We start from the raw sequence: 26,784 nt of genomic DNA on the forward strand, positions 1-26,784 counted from the left end.
CTCCAGCTTTTACTAAACTACGAGTGGTACTGCAGGTTCTAAATCACTACTACCGTGCTCGATTAGTTACAAGAGGCAGCTATAGTACCACGCTAACAAGCATTTTTTGTTGCAGGAGAAAAGCTTACAGAGTTTTAGAAATTGGTTCCTGTACAATGAACTGAACATTTAGCCACATGAGCAAGAGGAGAAAGTTGGGAAATAAGAAAGAGTGCACAACACCCTATGGAGGACTGGAATCAACAATATTAGGAGTGCAACCCATGAACACATTTTTGGTACCACAAGTTCAACACACACCTCCCAGAGCTGCTGCATTGGGATTCAACTCCAATTGCACCAGACTTTGCTCATTAACTAGAAATGAATTCTACAGGGGCCTTTTTCTATTTGTTCAAAGTTGGTTTAAATGGAGTGAGGTTCTCTCACTCAGCAATGAGAAGAAAGGGAGACCATGACATTTCTGGGTGAGAGGTCAATGAAAGGCATGTCTTAGTAGACATTGGCATGACAACACCACTTTGTTCAATATCTGCATGTCCATGACCATCCGCACAACTACAGAAGCCTCTGCCCAGTTTCACGCGAGTACAGGCGGAGGAAAAGAGAGACCAGGCCCGAATTTGGGAGAGGGCAGTACTCTACAGGAAAAGACTAATGCGAGTCCGGTTCCACAAAGTCGCCGACTCGTGTAGCAAGGAAGCCACAGGCCCTGAGCAAGCAAACAAAATCACCCCATTTACTCGTGTTGGGGTTGTAAATAACCTTAATTCTCTGGGTTCAATGGGTCCCTGGTTCCACTGTAGCAATGGTACCTAGGCCCCAAAAGTCACTACAAATAAAGTAACACCGGCTTCAAGACGTTTTAATGCTATAATCATCTTTCCCAGAGCATAGATTGTTGGAAAAAACTAAATAAAGTTATACTGAATGAAAAAAGTCTACGTTTCAGTGATCTGAAAACAATACGATAAAATAGCTAAAGGTGGTTTAATGGTCAGCCGTGAGATTTAGCAACCAGACTGTGAGGTTTCAGTGTACAGGGCAGTATATAAACAGCAAAACAAATCAGTGTAAACCTCTAAGCTTAAAACACCAGGCAACAGAGTGTACAGTAACTAAAGGCTACATACCATTGGCCTGCTAATTTGGTGCTTACTAAAAAACCTTTAAGTGGCCGGAAATGCTTTCTTGTTTTGAGAGGTTATTGTCAGGTTAGGAGAAGGGAGAAATATTACCAGTCTGCGTGATGACCAGAGCCAACGGAATTATGTGTCAGGGGAGGATCTTATTATGCAGACGGGTTAACTGAATTATGCTATATAAAAAGTCAAATTATGGGCCTTTATGTGGCACATCTTGTTGGAATTTTATATCACTATTTTGTCATTTTTCCTCATGTAAACAGTCTTAGAAAAGAGTTCACCTCATTAGTATAGACATACGTGGCAGTGTTTTCAGGAACTTTACGCTGGAATCACAAATGGTCAGTTGAAAAAGTTGGAAATTTGCTCCAGAGTAATCATCACATTCATACATGCTCCTCCAAACAAAAAATTAAAGCCATGAAACATCTTGGAGTCCAGTCTGGTGCTCAGTCCATGCAATTAAGTTCCACTAACGCGTGCAAAACGATTTGTGAGCTGGGAAGGGCGGGGGAGGGGAGGAATGAGAAGCAGCTGCATGTTTCTACTTCTTTCTAGGAATAGCCCGAGGACCCATGTAGCTTCTGTAGATACACGCTCAGAAAATGGCAATTTCGGAATAGGGCAAATATGAGAACCTGAGTTAAAAAAATGAACAGACAAGCCCACCCCCCAAAGTCTGCAAATTCTCTGTTCCTTCCTCATTTCAATCCAGGCACCAATCATGTTCAACAACGGAACTTCTCTGAAATGAAAATGATAATTTCCTATGAACCTCCAGGACCAACTAGTCAGCACAGAGTCTGAGGAACAGGGGCAGAAGGGGTGGTTGGATGGGTCAGCTTAGAAGTGGTATGTGACCGTTATTTTCTATCTTTTCAGTTCAATTTTCACCTTTCACCATTAACTGAGGTAAGGGAAGGCGTAAGTCTGCCATGTAGCATCTTACTACAGCTAACAGTAAAGACATAGTATGAAATATCGCTGCACAGAAAACAATATACTAGGCTTATGTAATTTCCCATATTACGTGTGGAGTGTCCACATCATCCTCAAAGCCAGATGGGACTTGGGTCCTTTAGAGAATGAACTGTGCACACAAACATGGAGACCAACATTTCTTTGGCCTACATTATCAGACTTAAAAACATGTTGAACCGGAGCCAAATGCCGCTGCAGTCGTTGCTTTGCAAGACAGTTTACTACTGCATGAAATGTTACACAAGATTTGGACAGATTACTGGGCAAACTTTCCAATATCCCGACTGCAACTTTGATTCTTCTAAAAATCACGTGCATGGGTTTGAACCCAGCAGCGTCCCATGGGCCATTTAAACAAGCTGTGACACTCCAGGATAAAAGATGCTTGTGAACAGGATTATCCATTGCCAAAGACATATGTAAGGAACTTAACTCAAAGAAGGCAGAATTACTTTTTTTGGTCACTCACCAAACGGGCTCATGGAAAAATAATGTTTTTGGCTTGTGTGTGAAGAGTTTAGCTGTTCCAGGCTTTTCTCCTTTATAAGAGTATAATACTCAAAGCTTCACTATAATAGCTCTCTTCATTCTGATCTTGAATTCAATATTTTACACACCAAAGATCATTTACAATAAATCAATCTGTGCTTCACGATGAACCAGGCTCTTTAAACATCTGCACAAATGCAAGTTTTTAAATCTATTGTTCGACTCCCATGACTACTAGTTGTATTTTTGTACGGTTGGTGTTAGAACCACAATGTACAAAAAAATGAATGAAAGTGAATCTGGAACAGAAGCACAGTCCGCCAACACATGAAAGAGCGCGTCCAATATTCATTGTCGAGGTGACAGGATCAAGTGTCTAAGGCGGCGAATGCTCACCTGACTAAGCGCGCGCCGATTTGCTTTGACCAATGAGGTATGTGCTGTTGAATTTGCTGGGATTTTACTATTGTCTGTCTGGCTGGATCATGCAGGCGCATAAGTGTGCTCTGAAGGTACAGTCTCGTATTACAAGAGCGCATACTTCAAGGCCCAGGAGGCCTTAATGGTTTTTCCAGAAACCAGCTGCAAAAGGACTTGTCCTGCTGACGCCTCAAGTATGAAATGCGTCTGGCAACTTGTGTACAGGTAGTCTGACAGGTAATGCATGCTGGGACAGGTGCTGTTTCGGATAGTCTGAGGTTGTGGCCACGCTTCAATGCTCTCACGGATGGGACCACTGCAGAAGTGACTACACGCAGCATTCCACACAACACTTCCAAAATACCTTTCAAAAAAGAATTTAAAGCAAGGGCAGAAAATCATTATTTGACTGAAAAGCAGTGTGAAACTAAAGTTATTTGATATGGTCATATTTTTGTTTGGCTTCCTTTAACGTGTAAAATCTCCCTACAACATTAAAGAAATGTTTGCAAATTATACCATTCTAGCAATGCAATTTCAAAATAGCCCGCCAACATAATAGCCAAATACCTGCCTAGAGGATATAAACCATATATCCTGACTAGAGTACTTGGCGACCCCTTTCCTTCTCTTTTCTTCTCTATGGCACTTGCTACTAATTACGGTGATTATCAACTGAAGTGTCTCTTCTATGTCTATGCTGCTTTCTATCCAGGGGAAAATTCTTTGTATCAATTGTGTTTTTTTCAGTAAAATGGGGCTGAACAACCATATGAGACAGTTCCGGTTTTCCAAATAGGCAAAGTAGGCACCGGACTATGGGTCCCACTCCTTTTTGGGGCCCCGTGACAACAGATCAAAATAATATTGATTTGATCGTGAAAGAAAATTACAATCAAACTTTCCTGAATTGTTTCCAAAAGACAGAAAAAAATTAATCAACTCAAAGAAACGAAAACTTTTCATTAAAGACTCTAATACTGTATTAATGTAATGGAGTGGTTTATTAAAATTGTAGGATGGTAAAATTAAAGACGTATTAGGAGAGAATTTGCGAGGAGGAGGATCCCAAAATTGCAACTGCCTAGGGGTCTCTACAGGGTATAATCCGGAACCGATTAGAGAAGCCAGTCTCACTGCCAGTTCATAAGAGCAGTGGGGGTCAACCCATAGTGGTTAATAATAGCCTAAGCAAGCTAGTGCTATGGTGGCCACCTCACTGCTGGCCATTATGGAAAAGGTTTCTTATCTTGGACTTTCAGTGTAAAAATCACTGCTATCAGTGCAACTTTTTCAAAGGAAGCAAATCAAGACTCCAAAGACCGAACGCCTTAGGTTATCATGCACACAAACGTCCAGGAGTGTCCTGCCCCGCCATGGACAATAATGCTGGTTTACTAGCAACAATGGGTTTCTGCAGTGGGGAACTTGGGATCTGATCGTTCTGCATGTGTCTGACTAAGAGTGTGGACAGGAAACACCAGCCTTCATTTTGTGGCTTCACTAATACAGGCCAAAAAAAATCCCTGGTACTATTTGTGTTTTGTTTTTACTTATGAAGACCATCATGAAGATACAACCTTTTAACATATTATTCAGTCTACTGTACTGCTGCCACCATCTTTTTTGCAGGACATCTTGGATAATATTTCAAAGGCCACTGCGGAGATTAGTCCTACCAACTTATATATTCTGCACTGCAGATCTATGCAAACCTACTTATTCACTACATCTTCTCTTTACTTATAATGCGAATCATATTCTAAAACTCTGCAATAATGTATACTGTGATTCTCAGTGGAAAACTATTTCCACCTTCTTGATATCAGTCTCCACTTCTTCAAACCTACTCGTCGCCTGGGGATGAAACATAATACGGTGCATTAGCTTTCTCTATTAAAGTAAAACTACCCAATGATCTTAGGAATAAACATCTTCCTAATAAATGAAAAGCTAACCATTAGACCCCTGAAATGCCACTGTGGTAGGGACACATCGGAAAATGAGCATGTGAGCAGACATCACATAAACCTATGGTGATAACACGTGTATTGATTTTAAAGGAATGCAAAACAATAGAAAAACTATTGATTTCGTTGAGGTTAAATAGAAAGATGGCTTCAGTGTAACAATGTATGCTTGTTTTACACCTAGCCTTTGAACTATAAATGCAAGTCTAAATCCTTGGTTTAGCAACAAATAAAAAATCTGGCTCTTTAGACTGTACGGTACACTGCCACTTCTGCCTTGAATACAATAGCTATCCATGCAGGAAAGCCTTATTGAAATTACTGCTATGGCCTCTGTGAAAGGCTTCAAAGGATACCCTTCCTCCGTCATAGGGCCCTGAACATGAAGAATCGGGTTACATGAGGGCCTGATGCGGCAGCCAGGACATCTTAACGCCAACTCCCAGTGCACACAAGATCTAGCATCAGTTTGTTTTGGAAGATAATTCTGTTCGCACCAGTTAGGAGATGCTGTATTTATGGTTAATGGCAGTCCCCCAAATGCAAGGCAGAAATAGCGTCTCATTTCAGCTGGCCAATTTCTGAAACTCTTCCCTTCAGGTATGAAAGAATCCCACTATCTACAAATGCGTCGGTTTCAAGTCTGTATGCAACCAATCACCTCTGAACCTGAAGACCAAACGTGTTATGTTGTGTAAAATCCCGCACCAATGCACCATTAAATTCATCAGCTCTCTCTCTGGAACAGATATAACTGCAGCCAAATGAATGCAATGTTTTCAAAACATTAACTCTCTAGCTTTTCTATAAAGATATCATAGAACACGCCTGCACTATTAGAAACGAAAACCTGAACTGAGAGGAAGGAGAAGAAAGCAGGGATTGCAGAGGAAAGACAGTGCTGCTGAGTGAGACAGAAGGCATGTTGAACAACCATGTCTGAGGGAAGACAGCAAAACAAACACTAGGAACTCCTGAGAGGCGAGTAAAGTCTGAAATGGCTGTACCTACAAAATACTTGCAGTAATCCACATGGTCCTATTCTGAAGGGCATCTCTACACCAAAGGTTTGAGGTGTGCAACTACCTTCATTGAAAAGTGAAACTGCACCTTCTCGGGTAAAAAAATCTGAATTTGCACGGGTAAATTCACTTGCTAACATTAAATAATTCTGACAGTACTACTGAATTTTCACTTGGACAAATCTGCACTGGGGCGGGTGGGATTATCAGGGTTTCCGATGTGGGAACATGTGTAAAAGGTAGACCTGGGAATTAAATTCTGCTCCACGTGCGGAGTGTTTTGCGCTTCGCGTAACTAACAGAGTTTTTCCTCGCTCGCTAACAATAATTTGGCGAGTGCGAGCAAGGAACATCTTACTCCAGACCACCTCCCAGCGAGATTTCTCACGTTGATAAACCTTCCGTTCGCGATGAGGAAGGTGCCGTTCAAGTAGAACATCTACACGAGCAGCAGAAAGAAAACGCACCCTCTTGCACTGCACATGGTACAGTTTGTGCAGATTTTTCAACGCGGGACAAACACCTGGTGCTAAAAATCAGCCAGAACGGTGTGATCTAACGCGCTTTGCGGCTTGTTGACCTCCAAGTAGCGCATCTGAGTTTTTTGGGTCGCTCTGCAAACTCCACCCAGACCTAGTAAAAGATGCAGATTTCCCACAAACCCACTAGTTTATGGGTATTCACAAACCATTTGCAAGTAATTTTGCTCCCTCGAAACAGCTGTATAATTATTCCTGAAGAAGTAAAAAGTAAATGATTTGGGAGGGAACATCCCTAATATTTAAGTATGCAAAAGAAGTCTTTTGTAGGGAATATATTACATTGTTCATGAGCAAACTGTTTGAGTGAAAATATATGCATATATTTCAATATGAGAAAATATTTGCACATGGAAGCACACCTGGAACATAGGACGATTTTTGGCTCCCACAGGTACTCCGGAAATGCCTTGAAAAGTCAAAAATGTATTAATAAAATGTGTGAATCTATGCAAGTAAATTCCTGTTTATTTTGTGTTAGAGGCCTGGGCGTACATGAACACAGAAAAACCTAGCATGTACATAGAAGGTGGAGTGCCAATGAACTGAAAGAACACGCATTCTGCCTGCAGCAAGAGTACACACACAACCCTGCAATATAAACAAAACATACTCAACTGGAGAGAGGGGAACATCCGTGTGGGAACTCACAGCTTGTGGTCAACAGTCTGGGACAGTAAATAAACTGCAGGAGAGGCTTGAACAGCCTACCCTACAACAAATACCCACCCGCATACAATCACACCCAAACACACCCTTCCTCAGAACAAGCACATACAAAAACACACAATTCTGATCTGCTTCCTTGCTTTCTTTCTACTACCTCCTGTGGTCAGGAGGCCGTGTTTGTGAAAACAGTCATAATGAGTGAGAGGTTTCCGGATAACTGCTAGCGGACTTGAACTGGGTGTTGAGGGTCATGTAAGTACACTTGTGCCACTGTATCAATGCTGATCAATGAGCACGCTCTTACTATTTTTTCGGTAAAAATGATTGTATATCGAAGGCAATGAGAATATCCGGCACAAAAAAGGCAGGCTCTGATCTTGAGCAAAAATTAAAAAAATCACTGCAGCCATAAGAACTTTCTTCTTCTTAACTATTAAACGAAAAACCAGCTTTCAACTCCATTGCCTGGTACACAAATCACCGAACAGTACAGACCCTGGCTACCTCTACAAATTATTCATCCCATATCACTCAACCAGGGGCCAGATGCTACATTGTGTCCCAGGGATGCAATGGGCATGTGTGCCCATGGGGCACAATAGCATTATAGAAGGGGGGCACACATACTTACTTGTATGTCCCCTTCTGTAATACTGACAGCGCTGACGAAAATATGTGCGCCTGCGCTATCATAAGCGGGCATTCCCTCATTTGTGTGGGGTCGTGGCCCATGCACATAAGGTAATCACTTTGCCGCTGCGCCTGTGCCATATTATGGACATGCGCAGAGGAAAACATACCTTTAGGAGGCGCACTGAAAGTGCGCTACAAAAATGTGGTGCAATGATAGTGCGCACCCTAAAGGCAGCCCTCTGGAAGCGAGAAAAGGGTCACAATTCTGATGTGCACCAATGTTACTCACAATAGACTCTTCCATTTATCTCAAGATATGTTTTCCTCAATGCAAGACAGACTCCTGGACTCTGGCACTAACCACTGGTGATTCGATCAAGCCCTTGTCTACACACTAACCATGCGCATGAGGGCTAATTAATTCCTCCAGTGTTTCCTGGAGGTCTTAAATGCCACTTGGGTTTACATTCAGTTCCCTCCAACAGGAAATTGTACCCAAAATGCCATGGTCTTCAGTTGGCACATCCTATGAAGCTGGAGGCCCCAGCAATATTCCCTCAGTATGGTTCCTGGTTAGCAATCTTATCCCTGTTGTACAGATATGCCTATACCACTGTACTTTCTTCACCCAGGCAAGGTCCTAGAACACCTTCTGGGTGTTTGAGTTATATTGTTCATCTGGTGCTTCATACACCTGGTGAGGCTGTGAAGCATTCATTCCCAGTGCCGTCTGCTTCATGAGCACCCTACACAGTACAAGGCTGCAGTAGTGCTGTTTGTAGTTTAGCCCGTATTAACATGTATAGTGAGTGCTGAAGACGTGGAATATGCATGGGGGCTTCAAATGCATAGGGTGCTGTGAAGAGTGAGAGAACAAATGCACATGCAGATACCACTGACCAAGTCAAAGGGAGAGCTGATGTGTAGCAGAGGCGTTCACTAGGGTCTGTGAAGGTAACACGGGAGCCCTACCCCTTGGAACACAGTGGCATCACCATGTGAACATTATAAGCTGCCCACAACCATACCACGAGCAGTGTTAAGCCCATGGGGAGCATTCTCTACTTACGAGGGAAGGGATCCAACCTCGGAGGAGACATTTTTTGATTACTAAAAACAGTACTACTGGGAGTTTACCAAGGAGTGAAAGAGGCTATGGATGTGCAAGTTACATGACTGCAGTAGGTACAGCGTTGACCTAGTAACTTTACAGGCTTATTTAGAGGATGGCTGTAGAGGTCAAGGTAACCGGGGAATAATAAGGTCACTCAACGAAGGAATAAACTATCAGACACGAGGAGAGGTATAAACTCTCACTGTGGGATTGGACACCCGCTGTGCCAGATTGGGGAGAGTTCATCCCCTCAGGAGTTACTGGCAGCCAATTAATTATTTACCCTGTTATCGGCATAGACTCATTCTTTGCATTGCTGCTATGGGCATTTCTTGTAATGAGCAGGATGTGCTGCGGCCCTTATAACTGCTAAAACTACACATCCGGACATAGTTTGGAGAGACATTCGCATGATGCACTTCTGTTTTGTCTGAGAGCGGGAGGCTGAACTGCCTAGCACCGAGACAGCCTTGCAGCTGGAGCCCTGTGCAGCTAAGCTGAAGCTTACAAGAGGCTCTTAACATGCTAGAGCAGCAGAAAATATGTCAATAGTCTGAGAATGGCGGTCCATTCGCCTGGGCAGGTAGGGGCCAGGATGTTATCGAATCATGACATTTTTTTAGAGTCCAAACTTCTCTTTTGTAACAACTACAATCCCCATTTGATGTTTTAATGCATGCGAGTCACGTCTGGGGCTTTTTTTGCAGGGAGAATGTGTTTCATGAAACAGCTCTGCTTTTTAAATAAATTATGCTTTCCAGTGTACATCTAAATAGAAATGGATTACTTCCACCCTACATATCGATTTTTTAGTGCCTAAAAAATATGTAAATATATAAATAACTCTGATCAACAGAATAAATTAAATATATATTTAGAGTGCCAAAAGACTAACTGGAGGGTGTAATAGGAATGTGGGTAACCTCAAGATGAGGTTTTGCATTTCTTAAAGCAACCATGAATACATTACAATGTTAAAGGTCATAACTCCAGCACATGCAACACAGCAAACTGTAATTTCCAGCAATTTAAACCCACTGCGCCTTCAAATTCTTTTCCGTTAAAAAAACATCATTAAATACGAAGACCTGAATACAATTCTTTAAATGAAAACATTTGTAGAACGTTTAATGAAACTGAATAATTTAATTAAGCAACAAAATTATATTTGGACTAATTTAAAATCCAGATCAGTAAAAGCTCCCCAAAAATAAAATGAATGACACAAAGTGAAAGCACACACCAGAAAATAAAATCAATGGCACAAAGTAAAATGGTAACCTAGACATTCGTAATAAACAACGAAGCTAAACTTGGGCTGTACATACTATGCATGTCTTCGCCCTCCCTTCTTGTCCCTTCATCGCTGTTTCTGGTGGTACCGTAGAGGGTCTCAGAGGTTGGGTTGCAGGTGTTAAGGAGTTCACAAAGGTCTTGGAGGGATGACAGAAGGGTTGTGATTGTTCGTTTCCTGGGTGGGTGGATCTGGTTTGGGTTTCTGAGGCTTCACTGAGAGGGCCCAAAGCCTGCACAGGGTGGGTTGCGGGGATCTGAGGGGTAAATGGTCTCTGGTGGCTGGAGAGGTGCCTCAGTGGCCACTGAAGAGTAGGAAACCCCAAAGAGAGGATGTTGGGAGTCCTCACTTTGCTTTCTCGCATTACGCAGTGGCAGACTGATCTAAATTGTTTTGCCAGTGTTGAGTTTCCATCTCCAGCATGGGCCTGCGTACAGTGTATCACCTCTTCTACCACACAAGCATGGCGGCGTCTAGTATGACGCAATGAAAAACAGAAACTACTGCAACGTAAAACAATCCAGAATGTAACCACCTTGAGACGGCAGCAGGCGTGGATGCACATACCTTTATTAGGTGTCGTTTTCCGCACAGTGGCTACCTGATCCTCCGAGATGGCGAGGCGCCGCAGCACGTCGGCCAGCGCCGCCTTGAGCACGGTGATCTCGTCCTCCTGCTGCTGCACACGCAGCTCCAGGGCGGAGAGCCGGTCCTGGACGTCGGAGGTGCTCGCAGCCGAGATGCTGTCATCTAGTTCATGAAAATAATAAAAGAAATTAGTAACTATCTAGGTAATGCAAAGTCATGTGAAGACTGGGTTTAGTTAAAATAAGACATTAAATAACACTAAGAAAGACATCAGGTACAGGGCGTCAACAGGCGCGAGCAGGGCACTCTGAAGTATTAAGTCAAGCGCAGAGAAGACCTTTGCCACATCTCTTGAAATGTATTGTTGTCCTTGTAAAGCAATCCAAAAAGCACAATTAAAAAACAAAAAGTATTTATTATAAAAAATTGGTACATATCTTAACTTCTTGCCTGTAACCGCAATGGAGGATCGTAGAAAAGAAGTGACAGCCCGTAAAGGACCAGGGGATTGTGTTGCACCAACGTGGCTGCTCAGATGTCTTTAACTAGCTTAAGTGTTGCATTAGCGTTGCTGCAGTGCGGTGTATGTCCTGAAATAAACCACATCACCTTTGGATACTTAGATTCATTGTGTAGAGAGCTTAAATCAAATGTGCTGTGAACAAATCCCAAAAATGCATTTGGCCGATGGAAATGGGTTGTGATTGAAAAAGTGGCCCGGCCAAACCTCGCCGCCTTCCTTCAGCGGTGGACGGAGAACTGCTTCTTCTGCAGATTCTCTGCACTTCGCTGGCTCAAGGACTTTTTTGTGGTCAACTGAAATAGCACATAACACTTTTCAAAAGCTCCACTCTTTTTTAATCAATCAAATAGATCCAGCGAGACGGAGACTATTCAAGGCCCAATGCACCCATCAGGAGCAGCAGACCGGCAGTGTGCATTGTCTCTTAGGCTCTTGGTAGGAACTGATTAAAGTCGTTAACATTAAAAGAGGGCGCGTGGGTGCCGCTTCCACGCACACAGATCTATTTTAAACAAGTAAACTTCCTATTGTGCTGCGAGGTCTCCGTAAAGACATCCGGAAACTTTAGGGGCACATAAGCTAGTCCCCATAACAATATGTGAAGCCACAGGGTGGATGCAACTCTCATGTCAGATACTTGGAGACAGACTGGACTTGCAAAAAAAATAAAAGTTTAAAATGCTTGTTTCTACCAAGAATGTGGTACACCCCAAAAAGAAGTCAAAAGCATACAAAACCTAAATGAGGGAGCCTAGACATTTTTTAAGAAGCCATTTTAATGAGGAATACTCAGTCCACGAGGAAGTTGGATTCACATGAACACACCTTTAGGAGTTTCGCGAAAGTACCCAAAAACAAAGGCTGAACAAGGGGGCATGAAACACAGAAACTCCCAACATTCCAAGAGCAGCTTAGTAAGGCCGTGCGAAAATGAAGGTTACTATCCTATCAGTAAGAGTTGCTGTAAATAACAGCAGGGTGCTGGATTTTTGTACTTTCTATGTCTTAGTTCTTTCATCTATTGCACAGAGTGGGTGATGGTGCAGTAACAACTGCTCGCTTGCTCTTATTATTGTGGTAGTGATTTTAGGCGTATCTGTTATTGAGGAGGAGTGTAACGGGGAATACGTGGCAGATGCATGTTCGAATAATCTAGAGATTGAGTGACACCCGAGAATTACAAATGCCCAACTCTGTACCTTTAGAATTGACTGAAAGAACCACATAGAGCTCAGTTTCAACAATGAAAATCCAGATGCTATTAAATGGGGCGTCCGCATCGGCTAACACGTACCATACACGCAACCCAATATAGAATGTTTCACAAATGTGTAAGACCTAAAGCTTAAAAGGCATCCATGGATTGAAAACTATGTGATCCAGAGTACATTGAAGAATGTTACTGTAAATCCTTTAGTTTCCTAAAATATAGAAACCTACATATTCTGTAATAACCTGGGGCATTCTCTAAATGTATCTGTGTGCCTGGCCATTACCAGGAAGCGATTGTAATACAACCATCTTCATATAAAATCCTACCAGCGTCAAGCTTCAGAACCATACTCGCGTGTTTCAAGCCTTGGTAACAGAGAAGCAAACAATGCATATCAATTTTGTTTCATATCTTGCTCTCAGCTCGTATTAAAAAAGCACCAACACAAGTCCTCCAGCCACATTTTCATGCAGCCAGCATATCTACAAAGGTATGTATGATACTCCTAGTTTAGGCATGTGCGTGCATGCATACATATATTCCCCAAATAATACTCCGATTTAAATGAGCCAGGTAAATCAATCTTACTTCTCATTCTAAATCAGCAAGCAGACAGTTCTTCTACTGACCATAATAGGATTTTAAATAACTGTTGTCATGCCTTGTGCCTCCCTTCTGCTGTTTGCCAACAGATAGAAATGTGTCTCTGGTTCAGTACAAGCACTGACAAAGCCAACCATTTAGGTTTTAGAATAGTACAAGGAGTTCGTAAGCAAGACACACCACAGGCAAAAAAAGGAATGAGCAGCCCAAAACAGAAGCAGCACAGCAACGTCAGCAATAAGTAAAGCCTCTCACACCCGCACAGAATGAACATAGCATAGACCGCAATAATCCAAGCTTTCCTCGTGAGCAAACAGACTGGTACACCACAGTTAGCAGAGTTTAGAGTCCCTTTCCATACAAATAATTATTTGCACATCAGGTATAGCAGCATTTCGCCCTCCTCACAAACACAGAACAGTTGCATCACTTGCACCAGCAATGCAGGCTCCCCAAACCAGCACAATTGCAAAGCATCACCCCCGCACCAGAAGACGAGGCGGGAGAGTGAGCAATAAAGGGGGAAGGCCACCCACCCATGGGTTGTTAGAGACAAGCAAGAGCATGGAAAGAGGAGGAAGGGTGAGTGCCCAGGGAAAAGCAGGGGTTGGGACTAGGAGGGGAAAAGGAACGGGGCAGACCTGTAGGGTGAGGTTGAAAGAGTGACCGGTGTGACATGTTAGTTGAAAAACTGCTGGGAATGTGGCGAGAGCAAAAGCAGCAAGAAAGAGAACATGTAGGGGACGTAACAAGAAAGAGGCCGGTTGAAAGATGGTGGGCGACAACCGGGTAATAATTTCACTCAGAGTGTAGGTATGGTCTGTTCTGGTGCAGGATTTGTAGCACTGTGATTAGAATTGACAAATGACAACACACAACAGGCACACACACAAAACACTCAGCCTGATACAACAGAACTGGAACCCATAACAAGTATTCTAAGGACATCCACTGCAACAGTAGCTCTTTTGGCCATCATCCCACGAGGACTGTGGTAGTAAGTGATGCTGACGGCAACTTGCATAATGGAGGTGAAGGCGGCAGCCACCAGGAGACCAACAGATGGATTACAGCTGGGAGATCTTATCAGCACTGGAGCATAAGGTGAGATTTGACCCCCAAACACTGATCATCATGCATCCAGCCAAACCCCACTCGGTTGTCCTACAGCTGGGAGATCTCATCAGCACTGGAGCATAAGGTGAGATTTGACCCCCAAACACGGATCATCATGCATCCAGCCAAACACCACTCGATTGTCCTACAGCTGGGAGATCTCATCAGCATTGGAGCATAGGGTGAGATTTGATCCCCAAACACTGATAATCATGCATCCCGCCAAACCCCACTAGATTGTCCTACAGCTGGGAGATCTCATCAGCACTGGAGCATAAGGTGAGATTTGACCCCCAAACACTGATCATCATGCATCCAGCCAAACCCCACTCAATTGTCCTACCTACAGCTGGGAGATCTCATCAGCACTGGAGCATAAGGTGAGATTTGACCCCCAAACACTGATCATCATGCATCCAGCCAAACCCCACTCGACTGTCCTAGAAAAAGAAAGACCATAAGGGGCCACTGAATCTTTCTGGAAAAAACCCTACATCAAAATAACAATAATGAACATTACTGCACTGAAGCCAATCAAAGGAAATATGCTTTGGCTGAGCAGGGAGGTTTCTGCAGACCGCTTATGCTACTTACCAGTCATTACGCATTCAAACATAGTAGGGCAAACCCAATTCTAGAATAGCTTAACTTCTCATACCATTACAATTTAGAGCTAGTCATCCAGGAAGCCAGGAGATAGGAAGGATTAATAAGCCACTCTTCTCCTACAACTTCAACGATTTGCCAAGAAAAAAACGTATAAACGGTCCTTTTCTGGTATGGATCCGAGGATTTGGAACGCCTTACCCAGTGAAACAAGAATGATCCCTTCCACTGCCTCCTTCAAAAGAGAAGTGAAAGCTATCCTCATGGCTAAATTCACTTGAACTCTATATATATTCATTATATTTGTTTTCTTTATTGCTGTTCTTTGTATACAATTTCCTGCCTTTTAATTATGACCTGTAAAGCGCTCTGATACTCGCAAGAGTCTTGTTTGCGCTATATAAAACCTTCAAAATAAAAAAAATAAACTATTATTTTTGAACCTTTCAAAATTAATGCTGAGTGAGTTCACTACCTGTAACAACGAGGTACTGGATTATGAACTACACCAGGTTTGCAGCGGTGCGCAACTTATGCGACTGAAGACTAGAGCACGAAGAGAATCCCTAGCTGAGAAAATGAAATACTACTGCCACAACTTCTAAAGTCAAGGAAGCATTTTCACTGCTCTTAAGAAAAATGTGAATCTATTGAGAAAAAAAAACAGACTAGTAGAAATAAGTGCCTAATGCTACAGAGGTGCCAAGTGTATCTTACACCGTCTGAAGCAGAACGGTCCCATTCCAGTACCTAGCTCCAAGTAGCAGAAGTTAGCCAGAGTTCCAAACAGTTTGTGTGTAATCCTGGTATAAGAAAAAGTACCTGCCCCAAGATAGCAAGGGAGGGCAACAGCATCCCGAAGGGGTGCTCCAGGCAAATGGGGATGCTCCTGAAACGCTACGTTGAAATGGCATAGGAGGCAATTAGCAGTCATCTGGTTCATGGATTTCAATTGCCGTTCTTCATCAGCAGACTCCTTCACAAACACAACAAGCATTTGCAATGCAATCAGTCTCGCCTGTGGGACCTTATATATATATATATATATATATATATATATATATATATTTAGCAATGCAGCACATTAGCCTGGGTGCTGAAACATCTACTGTTCTTTAACATGGAGGGAAAGTAAGCACCAAACTGCGTGACACGCCAGGTATGGGAACACATGGAGAGAAATATTGACTTTCAGCAGGAAATGGTATAGTCCAAAGCTCTGATTTTAATATAAAATCAGGGTCTTCGGTGGTCATATCACTGAAAATACAAGATTTGAAAAAAATATTGTCCACAGGTGCTCGTGGAAGACAATTTCTATGGACTGGAATCTAGAGAATGCCAAAGTGATTCTGGTATTTTACTGACCTCTGCTGGTCGTTTTCTATCAAGACAGTTAGAGGCATTTGAACAGAAAAAAAAGTGCCTAAGCGGAAGCAGACAAGTCCTAGGACTGATCTCCAGAGCCCACATAGTACATACACATATAAGTATACAATAAGTATATACTAAAGTATATACAAGAGGTCTCAAATGCTCAACCTAAAAAGCGCTGGTGGAGGGAGAGAGTATTTTTTAAAGATTTATTATGAGACTGTGAAAAGGTGGAAGTTGATATGGAGTAGGTCTGGGTCTATACATATATTTGAACGGAAAACAGAACAATAACGCTTTGCGATTGACACCAGCTAGCTAGCAGGTGTGGTACATAGAGGTATGCGGATAACCCAAACCTGGATCACTTCAGCACAGAAGCAGCACGGACCTGAATAATCACAGGGTGAGTGAGCAGGTATTCCAACTCTGAATGAATGAATGAATAAAATGCTACTTGTAAAGCACAAACAGCTGCTTCGAAGGAAGCATCCTGGCACTGTCCACGTCACACGTCGGGAAAAGGCAGACAGCCTTAATAGGGAAATGCCATCTCTCTCGTCTCTGCAGGAAATGAAGGAGCGATGGATTCTTTGACTGAATCCCTGCTTTTATCACAGTCTAAGTCAGAGGCTCATTTCCTGCAATCCCTGATGGTCCATGAAACCTACTCAGGGTGTCTGTGATGGTTTAAAAATGTAATAATATTAGCAAATTATTGAAGCATGTAAAGAAGCAAGAAATGAGAAGGAAGTTGAAACTGGAGGCTAAAATTACGTGGATATCCTCATAGTGATTTGAGGGAGGAGGGCAAGTACACGGGGAAAAAAAAGATTTTGCATTAGATGCAAAAACAACAATGTAATATTCTAGAATGCAGCACACTGCATCATCTTTTAGAATTCTTTTTTTATATGAAATCTCCACCTTCTCTTTAAAAATAAATGTTAGATTTTTCTATATTTGTGAATGAAAATATTTCATTATTTGTGTGATGTATACTTGTATCTGTCTTTTTATGTATTCTTTTGAGTTTCAAATCTTTGAAATTGCTTAGGCTTGATGCCCCGATTCGCAGTAAGGACTCAGTGGGGGTTCCCAGAGTCCAGTGCTGCTTCAGTGGGAATAGACAAAGGTCAAGTGGCCCAGAGCCGCTAGTCTAAGTTTAGCATGTACTGCACAAGCAAGCAGTCTTTCCTACATAGCAGTACTCTCAACTTTTCATTTTGCAAATGTTCATTACTAATTTTCCACTATAGAGATGAACAATGTGGACAGTCCCAGGAGAGTTTCGGTGAAGCTATTCTGCCTAAGTATTTGTTTAAGGTGAAGGGGAGGTAACTTTGAGGGGAGTAATTCATTTTAGGATGCTTTCAAAAGTCATATCTGTCTCACTACAGACATCTGTGGAACCATCTGCACAGCGCCAGACTAGTTGAGGGATGCGAGTTCGTCACTGCAATCGTTACTGCCTTGAGGACTGATCCAAACATGCATTGCTAATTTGGAATTCTCGACCGATATATATATATATATATATTTTTTTTTTTTATGAAGTCAAGAACCATGGATTGTAATATTTATATATTTTAATGTTTTTTTTATTCTTATGTCATAAAATGTATTTAAACATTGATATTTGTAGATAGCCCGATTTGAGAATCATGAAAAATGGTGTACTAAACTAGATGCATTTATAGTGTATTTTGCACGGATAGTATGGCGGTGCAGTCTGTTGTTTAGTTCCATTGCCATGTGATTGGAGCATGTGACTGGGGTGGGATTGCAATAACATTTAAAAGCTAATGGTATTCTTACAGTCTTTATGTGAACAAGGGCTCTCGAGCCCGAAACGCGTCATCTTTCTATGCTGAAGCTGGGTTGATCATAAAAAACATCTTGCCTGCATTCAGAGGTCCGTCTCTCCTTCCTCACAGTGTGTGGGAAGTGGTTGGAGTCTACTAATGCGTATTCTTTTTCTTTGGCAAAATACTACTGGTTGTCTGTTTAGGCAGTACCGCCATAGGTCCATCTTCCAATTGTCAAACTTAATTCTCAATACTTCTGCCCTGGATTATAATTGTGTTATATAGATCGGACTGCACCAGACTCAAGACATCAAACACAACAACATTGCATCTCTCCATACCATATTTCATAATACCACTCATGACTGCTCAACACGACTAAAAGCAAACATCACACTAGGTCACAGAAATCACTACATTATAGCAAATCAGACAAGACAATATAACCAAGCATGGCATGACAACACCAGAGCACACCCTCTGTTAAACACCACAAGGTCTTACACCATCCAATTGAGCAAATTAAATAACCACACCAAAACACTAAGACAAATTGAAATAAAATAAATTCCAAGATACCACACTATACAACTCCCCACCAGATCCTACACAAACACCGTTCCATCATCAAATTACACTGCAACGCCCCATCAGACCTCACCCCCAATTTTCTCCAATGCAAGCTTCCACATCATCTGGTCACCCGATCACGGGGTCTCCAACCAGTAGCTAGTGAGCTACTGTAGCTCTCCAGCTACTTGCGAGTAGCTCACTTTTGCGCAACCCAGCTTAAACAATTAGGAAACGTTTGCATGGTTGATTTATAATATATATTAAAAAATACAAAATTATACAACACTACTAACATTAGTAGCTCTCAATGCAGTTCATTGAACATAAGTAGTTCTGAGTGCATAAAAGGTTGGAGACCAATATATACACAATTTTCAACATAAATACATCAGCCATTCGACACTAGCTCACACTGCACCATGTCCACCACACTATAAATACTTCATTGCAGCACCACACCAGGATTGTCAACTAAAGTAGTCAGGTGTCTCACTCAGCAAGACCAGAAGGAACATGTGCACCTAATGTGTACTCCACACAACGTTAGTAGGAACGCCACCAAAGAGTAAAAGGACCTGGCGCACAAATAGAAAATCCCACAAGCAAACCACTGGCTCTCAACACACCCATCCTCTGTGATCTTTGATTGCATTGACAGTAACCAATAAGAATTGCCTACCTTCTGTATCCCATTGAGTTATCAATGGAACAACCCATAACCAGACGTTACGAGCTAGGAGTGTGCGGAGGAACACAATACCAGCAGCAGTGCAACATGATTAACCAGGAAGTTGAGATAATCTAAGCACAAAATACACACTACAGAGGTTTTCAAACTACACATTTACGCTCCAGGTAGTAACACAAACGCCTGTTACGATTAATGGGCATTAAATAAATTCCCTGAGTTTTGGCACCATCCTGTCTGGGCCATCACTTCACCAGGCCTACAAACGCCAATGGGCCATTGAAAACCATGAACACTGCACTCTAATTAGAAACACCACTAACTTCAAATATGTATACAATTAAACCGATAAACATAATATCTATCAAGCGGATATTTAGTAATTATCTGCTTCTGTAGACAAACTAACTTCCACCACTATGGAGCTATGGTATAGGACTTGTTAAGAAAATACAGCGAGCTGCTTTTAGCAGTCTCATTCCACAATGTATTTCACTTACAAATATGTCAAAAACTCAGTGTGCCAGTTTTAAGAGACCCTGGTTGTTGACAATGCAAGGAATGTGTTTCCTTTGTCTGAGGTTGGAAAAATAATGTTGCCAAATATGTGGACAGACATCTGCTTCCAATAATTTGCAGAAAGTCCATCACTCGTTGGGATTTGCTGCAGAACAGACAGTACTATTGCAAGTTAGACATTGCAATAAAATACTTGAAAAATTCCCCGGCTGTAATCGCAGGGCGAAATCATTCTTCTCCAAATGTATTATTAATCTTTAATCGTTGATTATTAAAAAATTAAAAATATTTTAGAACCAAACCTGATCTCCGGACCGCAGAGTCCTCAAATTATAAGCCTGGGCATTTTTTCTTTAAGTGTGTGGTAGATACACCCTTGAAGTGCACTGCCCGAAACAGAGCATCTCGAGTGAAAGTGAAACATGAGTAAGAGAGATTACATATATTAATATATTGTCAGCTAGATATTGTTCCATCCAGGAGCAGTATTTGTTTACACCCCAGGTGCTAAAGCCATTACAATCATACACAATGCAATATAATATTTATTCAATGGTGCCGTCCTATACCATGGTCTGTGGAGGCGTAGCTCTAATAATAACGAAGTTCAAAAGCAAACCATTCAAGCATCGGGCTCTATGTTAAAGAGGAAAAGCTGTGCAGGTGGCCAAAGTAGTGAGCGATAAGCAGTGAGTCAGAGGCGAGAATAATGTATAAATACCTCATATGCCAGGTGCTTTCGATGGGATTGAATAGTCGAGCATTAATAAGAAAATGTAAGCCACAGTAACAGGCTAATGGATGAAGAGGACTGGCTCAAACCCCTGTAAGTAAGTATATTATCCGTATAATTTTAGTAAAATCAAAAATGTCTTGGCTAAACTTAGACCTAATAAGAATTGTTAAAGACAATAGATTTCGCCTTTGTGACCTATTTGCATGGACAATGGTCTTTAGCGATGCTGTAGAGTATCCCTTATGCTGGGCAGCTTAGCTAAAAAAAAATTTTTTTAAAGAATGTGTGCATTGTCGCGAGCGTCCGGGTCATTTTGCAGGCAGTACAAAAGGACAAGGGTGCTTTATCTTTATTTATTGATTTAATTATTGATCCGAGTTGGCTCAGCAACTAAGATTATAAAAAGTAGGTGAAAAGCATTTTTTTGAAATTTGAAGAGCAGGAGGGGAAGAAACCAATAACACGGGGCGACAAGGAAGCAACACAGGGGCAGAATCACGCGAGGGTGAGCAAAACATGGAGGAGGCTGGGAAAAGCACACAGCAAAAGAGCAACACAGAGTGCAGCGGAGGTGGGGGGAGAATTGCGGTACCTGAGAGGGAGGGACACCTGCAAAAGAAGATGGACTGGTGTAATTCTTTGGCAGTGCTTCAAAAGTGAGCAGTGGAAGAACACAAGTCATATGTCCATGCTGCAAGGGACGGACAAACACGAGTAGAGAACATAAAACTAACACAAGTCGCGGAGTAAAAAGCAATAGAACAGCAGTGACAATAATGACAACCAATGGTAGGCAATGGGTGGGCCCAAAGTCTTTTAGCTAACAGACCGCATATGCTGTTCGACAGGAGAGCCTTAAAAAGGGGTTCACTGTCAACACACATGACGGAAATAAGAGTTGCCCTCATTTCAGGAACAGAAGAACTGTGATCGCAAGAAACACTAATTGAGCTTATTTAGGGTAAGTGTTCTAACAGCATGCTTGGCAGTGCCCACTGGGTCATTCTTTTAAGTGGAAATGTGCTGCGGCTCACACCACCTTCACTTTAGATTGTAATGTGCTGATGCACATCCCAATTATTCACTAATGTGCAACAGTAGGACCATCACTTTCAAGGTCAACACAAGAGATCTCCAAATGTTAGCACCAGTTGTGAGTGCATGAGATATCAATATACACAGCATATTGGCAAGAATGCTGGGAGAAATGGGCTCTTCATGCCATCATCATCAAATGTAGCCATTATTTAAACATTTAGCAGCATGGGTCTATCCCCCCCGGAAGCAGGGAATGACAATCTTCAGCCATTTAAATCGGTGGTTTGATTTGCACGCATGCTGATTATACTGCACGCATATTATAAGTAAATCGCCTCTTTGGCATGTGTTTCTGCACTAAAGGTTAAGTGGAAAATAATTCCACTGCACCTCCCTCATAAAAGAAGCATAATCTTTAGCTACAATCTGTGAATATGTTCCAGAGATGCAATATCATTGTAAATTAGAAGCAACACTGCTGTAACATGTCTTCCTGCTCCTGGTGTAAAGTCTTGCCTTCGCTAAATGACCGCAGAGCCTGTAGAATTGCTGGCTCCTGGACACCGAGTTGAAAGGCAGAACCATCGTCCAGATTATGTTATTCGATCAGCTCCATGTAATAAAATATTAAAATCATGATAGAAATAAGGGCGCTGAAAGTGGATCCCTTCCTGGGACCTTCTGTTTATACTCTAGGCTCCATAGGATTCAGGTATGGCTCAAGCGATCAAGTATCTGAAGCCCACAAGGCAGAGAGAGAACCAACTACAGCTCTTTCCCCCATCATATAATATGTCTGTGTCCTTGTGCTACAAAACATCAATGTATTTCACTGGCCAAAGGAGGCTCGCGAGTGAATCTGCGACAAAGTAAGCTGCAAAGCCAAGTCACAGGGGAGTAACATTTTCCATCTGTAGCACGCGTCTGCTGTAGATTCACATGCTATGCACAGACTGTAAACCAGAACCCTCTTTAACATGGTGGAAGGGGCGAAGTGGAAGAGCGAGCGTAAACGAGGTTTTCAGAACTATTTGGTCAAATAAGGACTCTCTCTGGCACATCTATCAACAAAATAATGTTTTTGTACGTACAGGACCATGTAGCAGGCTTACAAATGTCCACCATGGCTAAGTTTCCTGAAAATGCCATTGCTGCCATTTTTTGCCTTAGAATGTGGGTGAGTATTGCACGATGAATACGACTGACGTGTGCAAAAGACATGTATGAAGCGTGCATCCATATGCAATCAGACATCGCCTCTGGCACTCTTCTTAACATCTGGAATGTAAAAGAACACACTGCGGTCTTCAGGGTGTTAATGAGAAACTATTGTTCTGTTTGGTTAACAGAGAAATGTAACCCCATTTTTGGCCAACTTTATGCAGTGTCTCCCACACGTTTATGCCACAGTGGAAGTAGTGGCTCTTACACTTTGAGGGACATCTTGCTGTCGTCCTTCTGTCCTACAGTCGTCGTTTTCCACATGTTTGCATCAGAGATTACCCTCTTTGACGGAATCTTGATCAGTTCCTATACAGGGATCGTGGTGTTGAACGTTTACACATGAAACACCGGGGAGGTCGTTTTTTCTACACCAACTGTTGCAATGGCCATGGTGCCCATGCGGACATCGGAAAGGCTAGTGTTGTCCGCCTTCTGCCGAGTTCTACTCGGTTAAAATACAGGGAATGTAGCGTCACAAATGTTTACCTATGCCATTTACTGTGGCCATCTCTGCAGTACCATTCGCCTGTTTTGCAAGGATTGCAGTGCTGCACCTGTGCATCTGAAATGTTAGTATAGTTAACGTTCTGAAGTTCTGCTCTGCTATTATGCATGACTTGTGGCGTTCTGTTTTTTCACATATGGAATTCATCTGCCGTCATTTTCTCAGCATTTAGGTTACTGTACAACGATTGCGTTGCTGCACATATTTACATCTGGGTTGTTAGTGTCCTGTTCCTGCACAGAGTTCACTTTGATTTCTGTACACATATTGTGGTTTTGCACAAGTTACATCTGAATTCTGGTGTGGATGCCTCTGTGGATGCCTCTGCTGATAGCTCTTCTCGGTTACTTTGCATGGACTGGGGTGTTATACACACATACATCTGTAATGTTCGTGACATCTACTTTCACATCTCCATTTGTTGGTGTGCACAGATTGTGCTGTCGCACTTGGTAAACTCTTAAATACTGCTGTGGCCTTCTTTCTGCAGCCAGGCCTTCTAACCCGTTACATACTATAGAGTGGGATTGTGGTGTTGTACATATATACATTTGGCTTTATGTTTTTAGAAATTTCACAGCAGCACAAGCTACTGTGCAAACGTGGCTTAAAGTCCAGAAAATAACCAGCGACATGATCCAGTGACCCTTGTGCGCGTCCTACCACAAATAAATCTAAGTCTAAATAATTTGACAAAGCTAATCTATTATGCTTATTGCCGTTGCCAATGCTTGTTCGGATAATTTTTCCAGTGCTACCGGGCCCCTCATCAACACATTTGTGATGCAAAATAATCCCACATGCAGTCAAATGGAAGTGGAAGGAATCACCCAAAAAGCTGCTAGAAAAAAATGAGACTGAATTACTTTTGTGGGCTGATCCAAGATATGTCTGGCAATGTTTAAAGCCAACTACTGAATTATCAAGAACAAAATAAGCTAATTTCTGAAGGCGCCTGACCTAGAGGCTCTTAAAAGAAAATAAGTATAGAATACCATAGGTTTGCCATGCCTGGCACAGGTCCATATAGATCAAACCTAAAAAAAAGTCTAATGAATAAACAACCCTGCAGTCCTCAGGACTCTCAACTAGATTGGAATGCAAAGCATACAGCCATGCAATAGATGTATGTTGCAAACGCAGTACTCGCCGCCAACATGTGTTAATTGTCTGCTTCTGGAACTTTAACTTTTAAAACAAAATATCTCGAGTACGATGAACGGGGTAGTGTCTTAGGATTTTGTTTTCTTTATGTTCCCTTTTCAGGCAGCAGCGTTTAAAAGTTGTATGTGAATGGTGCAAGTTCAAGGCATATTGCTATTTCAAATAACTGTAAATTATACTTTTTGCATGGTTAACATTCTTTGCAGTCCTCCCAATACTCTTCAATCAAATCAGTGTAGGAGCCAGTCTTTAAAAGTAGTATTTTACCATAAGTGAACAATAAAAGTAGCCATAGTCAACAACGTGACACAATTAACTCTCTCTGAAGTGGTCGCTCCCCTCGCTGCTCCCTGCTCACCCACACGTGGTATCGTAGCGCTGTAATTTGCCTCGCACTGCTTTTAATCTTGCACTGCCATAGTAACGCTTATTGCCAAACTTGAGCGCACTGCTATATATAGAATCATCGTAGCGCTTTATTAGCAGACCGTGATTAGAATCATCGTAGCGCTTCATGAGCAGACCGTGATTTGTATTGTACTGTGCCATAATCAATTGCTGTGCCACTCGCTTTGCATATTGTTGCCTGATTGTGCTGCCCAGTCGATATTGCTTAAGTAAGGTTGTGCCCAATCGTCCTGTTTCCACTTGTGGCTTGCAGCCATCTTGTTGTTTGTTTGTTGTGCCTCCCAGCCCGGCCCTCCACCCCGCTCCCGCCTCCCAGCTGCTCCTCCCTCGCCCCACCCCCCTCCACTATCCACTTATGACAGATGCTTTTGCGCGCAGCGGACGCGCCCCATGCGCGCCGAAGGTGCGCCAAAGGTAAGCCCGTCTACGCCTGTCCGCGCCTGGACCGCGCCCAGCGTCAGACCCCCTGGACCTCGCAAAACCCACTACACCCGCATAACATACGACGCCGCTATCCTCTCAGCCCTGAACCCCGGCCGCAAAACTCCATGCTACCAAGCTGCCCCAGGACTCACCCATGGACCCTTCACCTGCCACTCCTGCAAATTCGAATGCATCAGAACCCACAGCAAATCCACAAACTGCAACCGGAGCTCCAACACCAACCACCTAAACTGCATCCTGCTCAACACCCGCTCGGTCCACAAACACTCAATTGAACTCTGGAACCTACTCGACACCACATCCCCGGACGTTGCCTTCCTTACAGAAACCTGGATGAACGCCTCTTCAGCTCCCGACATAGCCATAGCCATCCCGGACGGCTACAAGATCATCAGAAAGGACCGCATCAACCAAACAGGAGGAGGCATCGCCATCGTCCATAAAAATTCCATCCGCATCACGGCCAATTCCGACGACTTCCTTACTACAGCCGAACACCTTCACTTCCAGATCCACACCGACCCCAAGACCACATTCAGAGGCACCCTCATCTACAGGCCACCAGGACCACGCACACAATTCAGCGAAGACATCACAGACTTTATCAGCCCACATGCCCTCCCCTCAGAGAACTACATCCTACTCGGAGACCTCAACTTCCACCTGGAAAAGATAAACGACAGCAATACCACCACTCTTCTGGACAACCTGGCCAATCTCGGACTCAAACAACTTGTTGATACTCCCATCCACCTTGCCCGACACACGCTCGACCGTATCTTCACCTCCAGCAAACACATCTCCTTCAATCACACCTCAGCTCTCCATTGGACAGACCACAGCTGCGTTCACTTCAGCTACAAAAAGACCACGACCCACAACCCCCCACAACCTATTCCCCGAAGAAACTGGAACAAAATTACCACCAACCAACTCCTCACATCGCTCCACCAAAACCTTTCTGTCAAATCTTCGGACACAAACCAAGCAGCCTCCAACCTCACGCAGTGGATCACCCACAGCGCAGACGAACTAGCACCCCTGAAAAACCATCAAATCAAGCAAGGCAACAAAAAAGCCCCATGGTTCAACGACGACCTCAAGAAATCTAAGAAGCTCTGTCGTACCCCCGAGAAAGCCTGGAGAAAAAACTCAACCACTGACAACCTGGCCTCCTTCAAGAACGCCACCCGCAAACACCACCAACTCATCCGATCCACCACTAAATCAGCATTCAAGGCTCGACTTGACAACAACGGCCAAAACAGCAAGGAACTATTCAACATCGTCAAAGAATTTACCAACCCCTCCGCCGGCACCAACGACATCACTCCCTCCCAAGACCTCTGCGACTCTCTATCCTCATTCTTCCACAACA

At 42.9% G+C, this 26,784-nt stretch overlaps 1 protein-coding gene across 5 annotated transcripts in view; it reads right to left on the bottom strand.

Annotated features, from left to right (window-relative positions):
- Window positions 1–26,784, bottom strand: part of LOC147709252 (echinoderm microtubule-associated protein-like 4) — a 561,675-nt gene that overhangs the window by 54,163 nt on the left and 480,728 nt on the right. For all 5 annotated transcript variants that reach the window (XM_086927813.1, XM_086927812.1, XM_086927809.1 and 2 more), the window contains exon 2: window positions 10,844–11,026. In XM_086927813.1, coding sequence (XP_086783939.1) covers window positions 10,844–11,026 — 183 coding nt within the window. The remainder of the gene's footprint in view (window positions 1–10,843; window positions 11,027–26,784) is intronic.

Source organism: Lissotriton vulgaris, chromosome 6, assembly GCF_964263255.1.
Source record: "Lissotriton vulgaris chromosome 6, aLisVul1.2, whole genome shotgun sequence".
Taxonomy (NCBI): Eukaryota; Metazoa; Chordata; class Amphibia; order Caudata; family Salamandridae; genus Lissotriton; species Lissotriton vulgaris.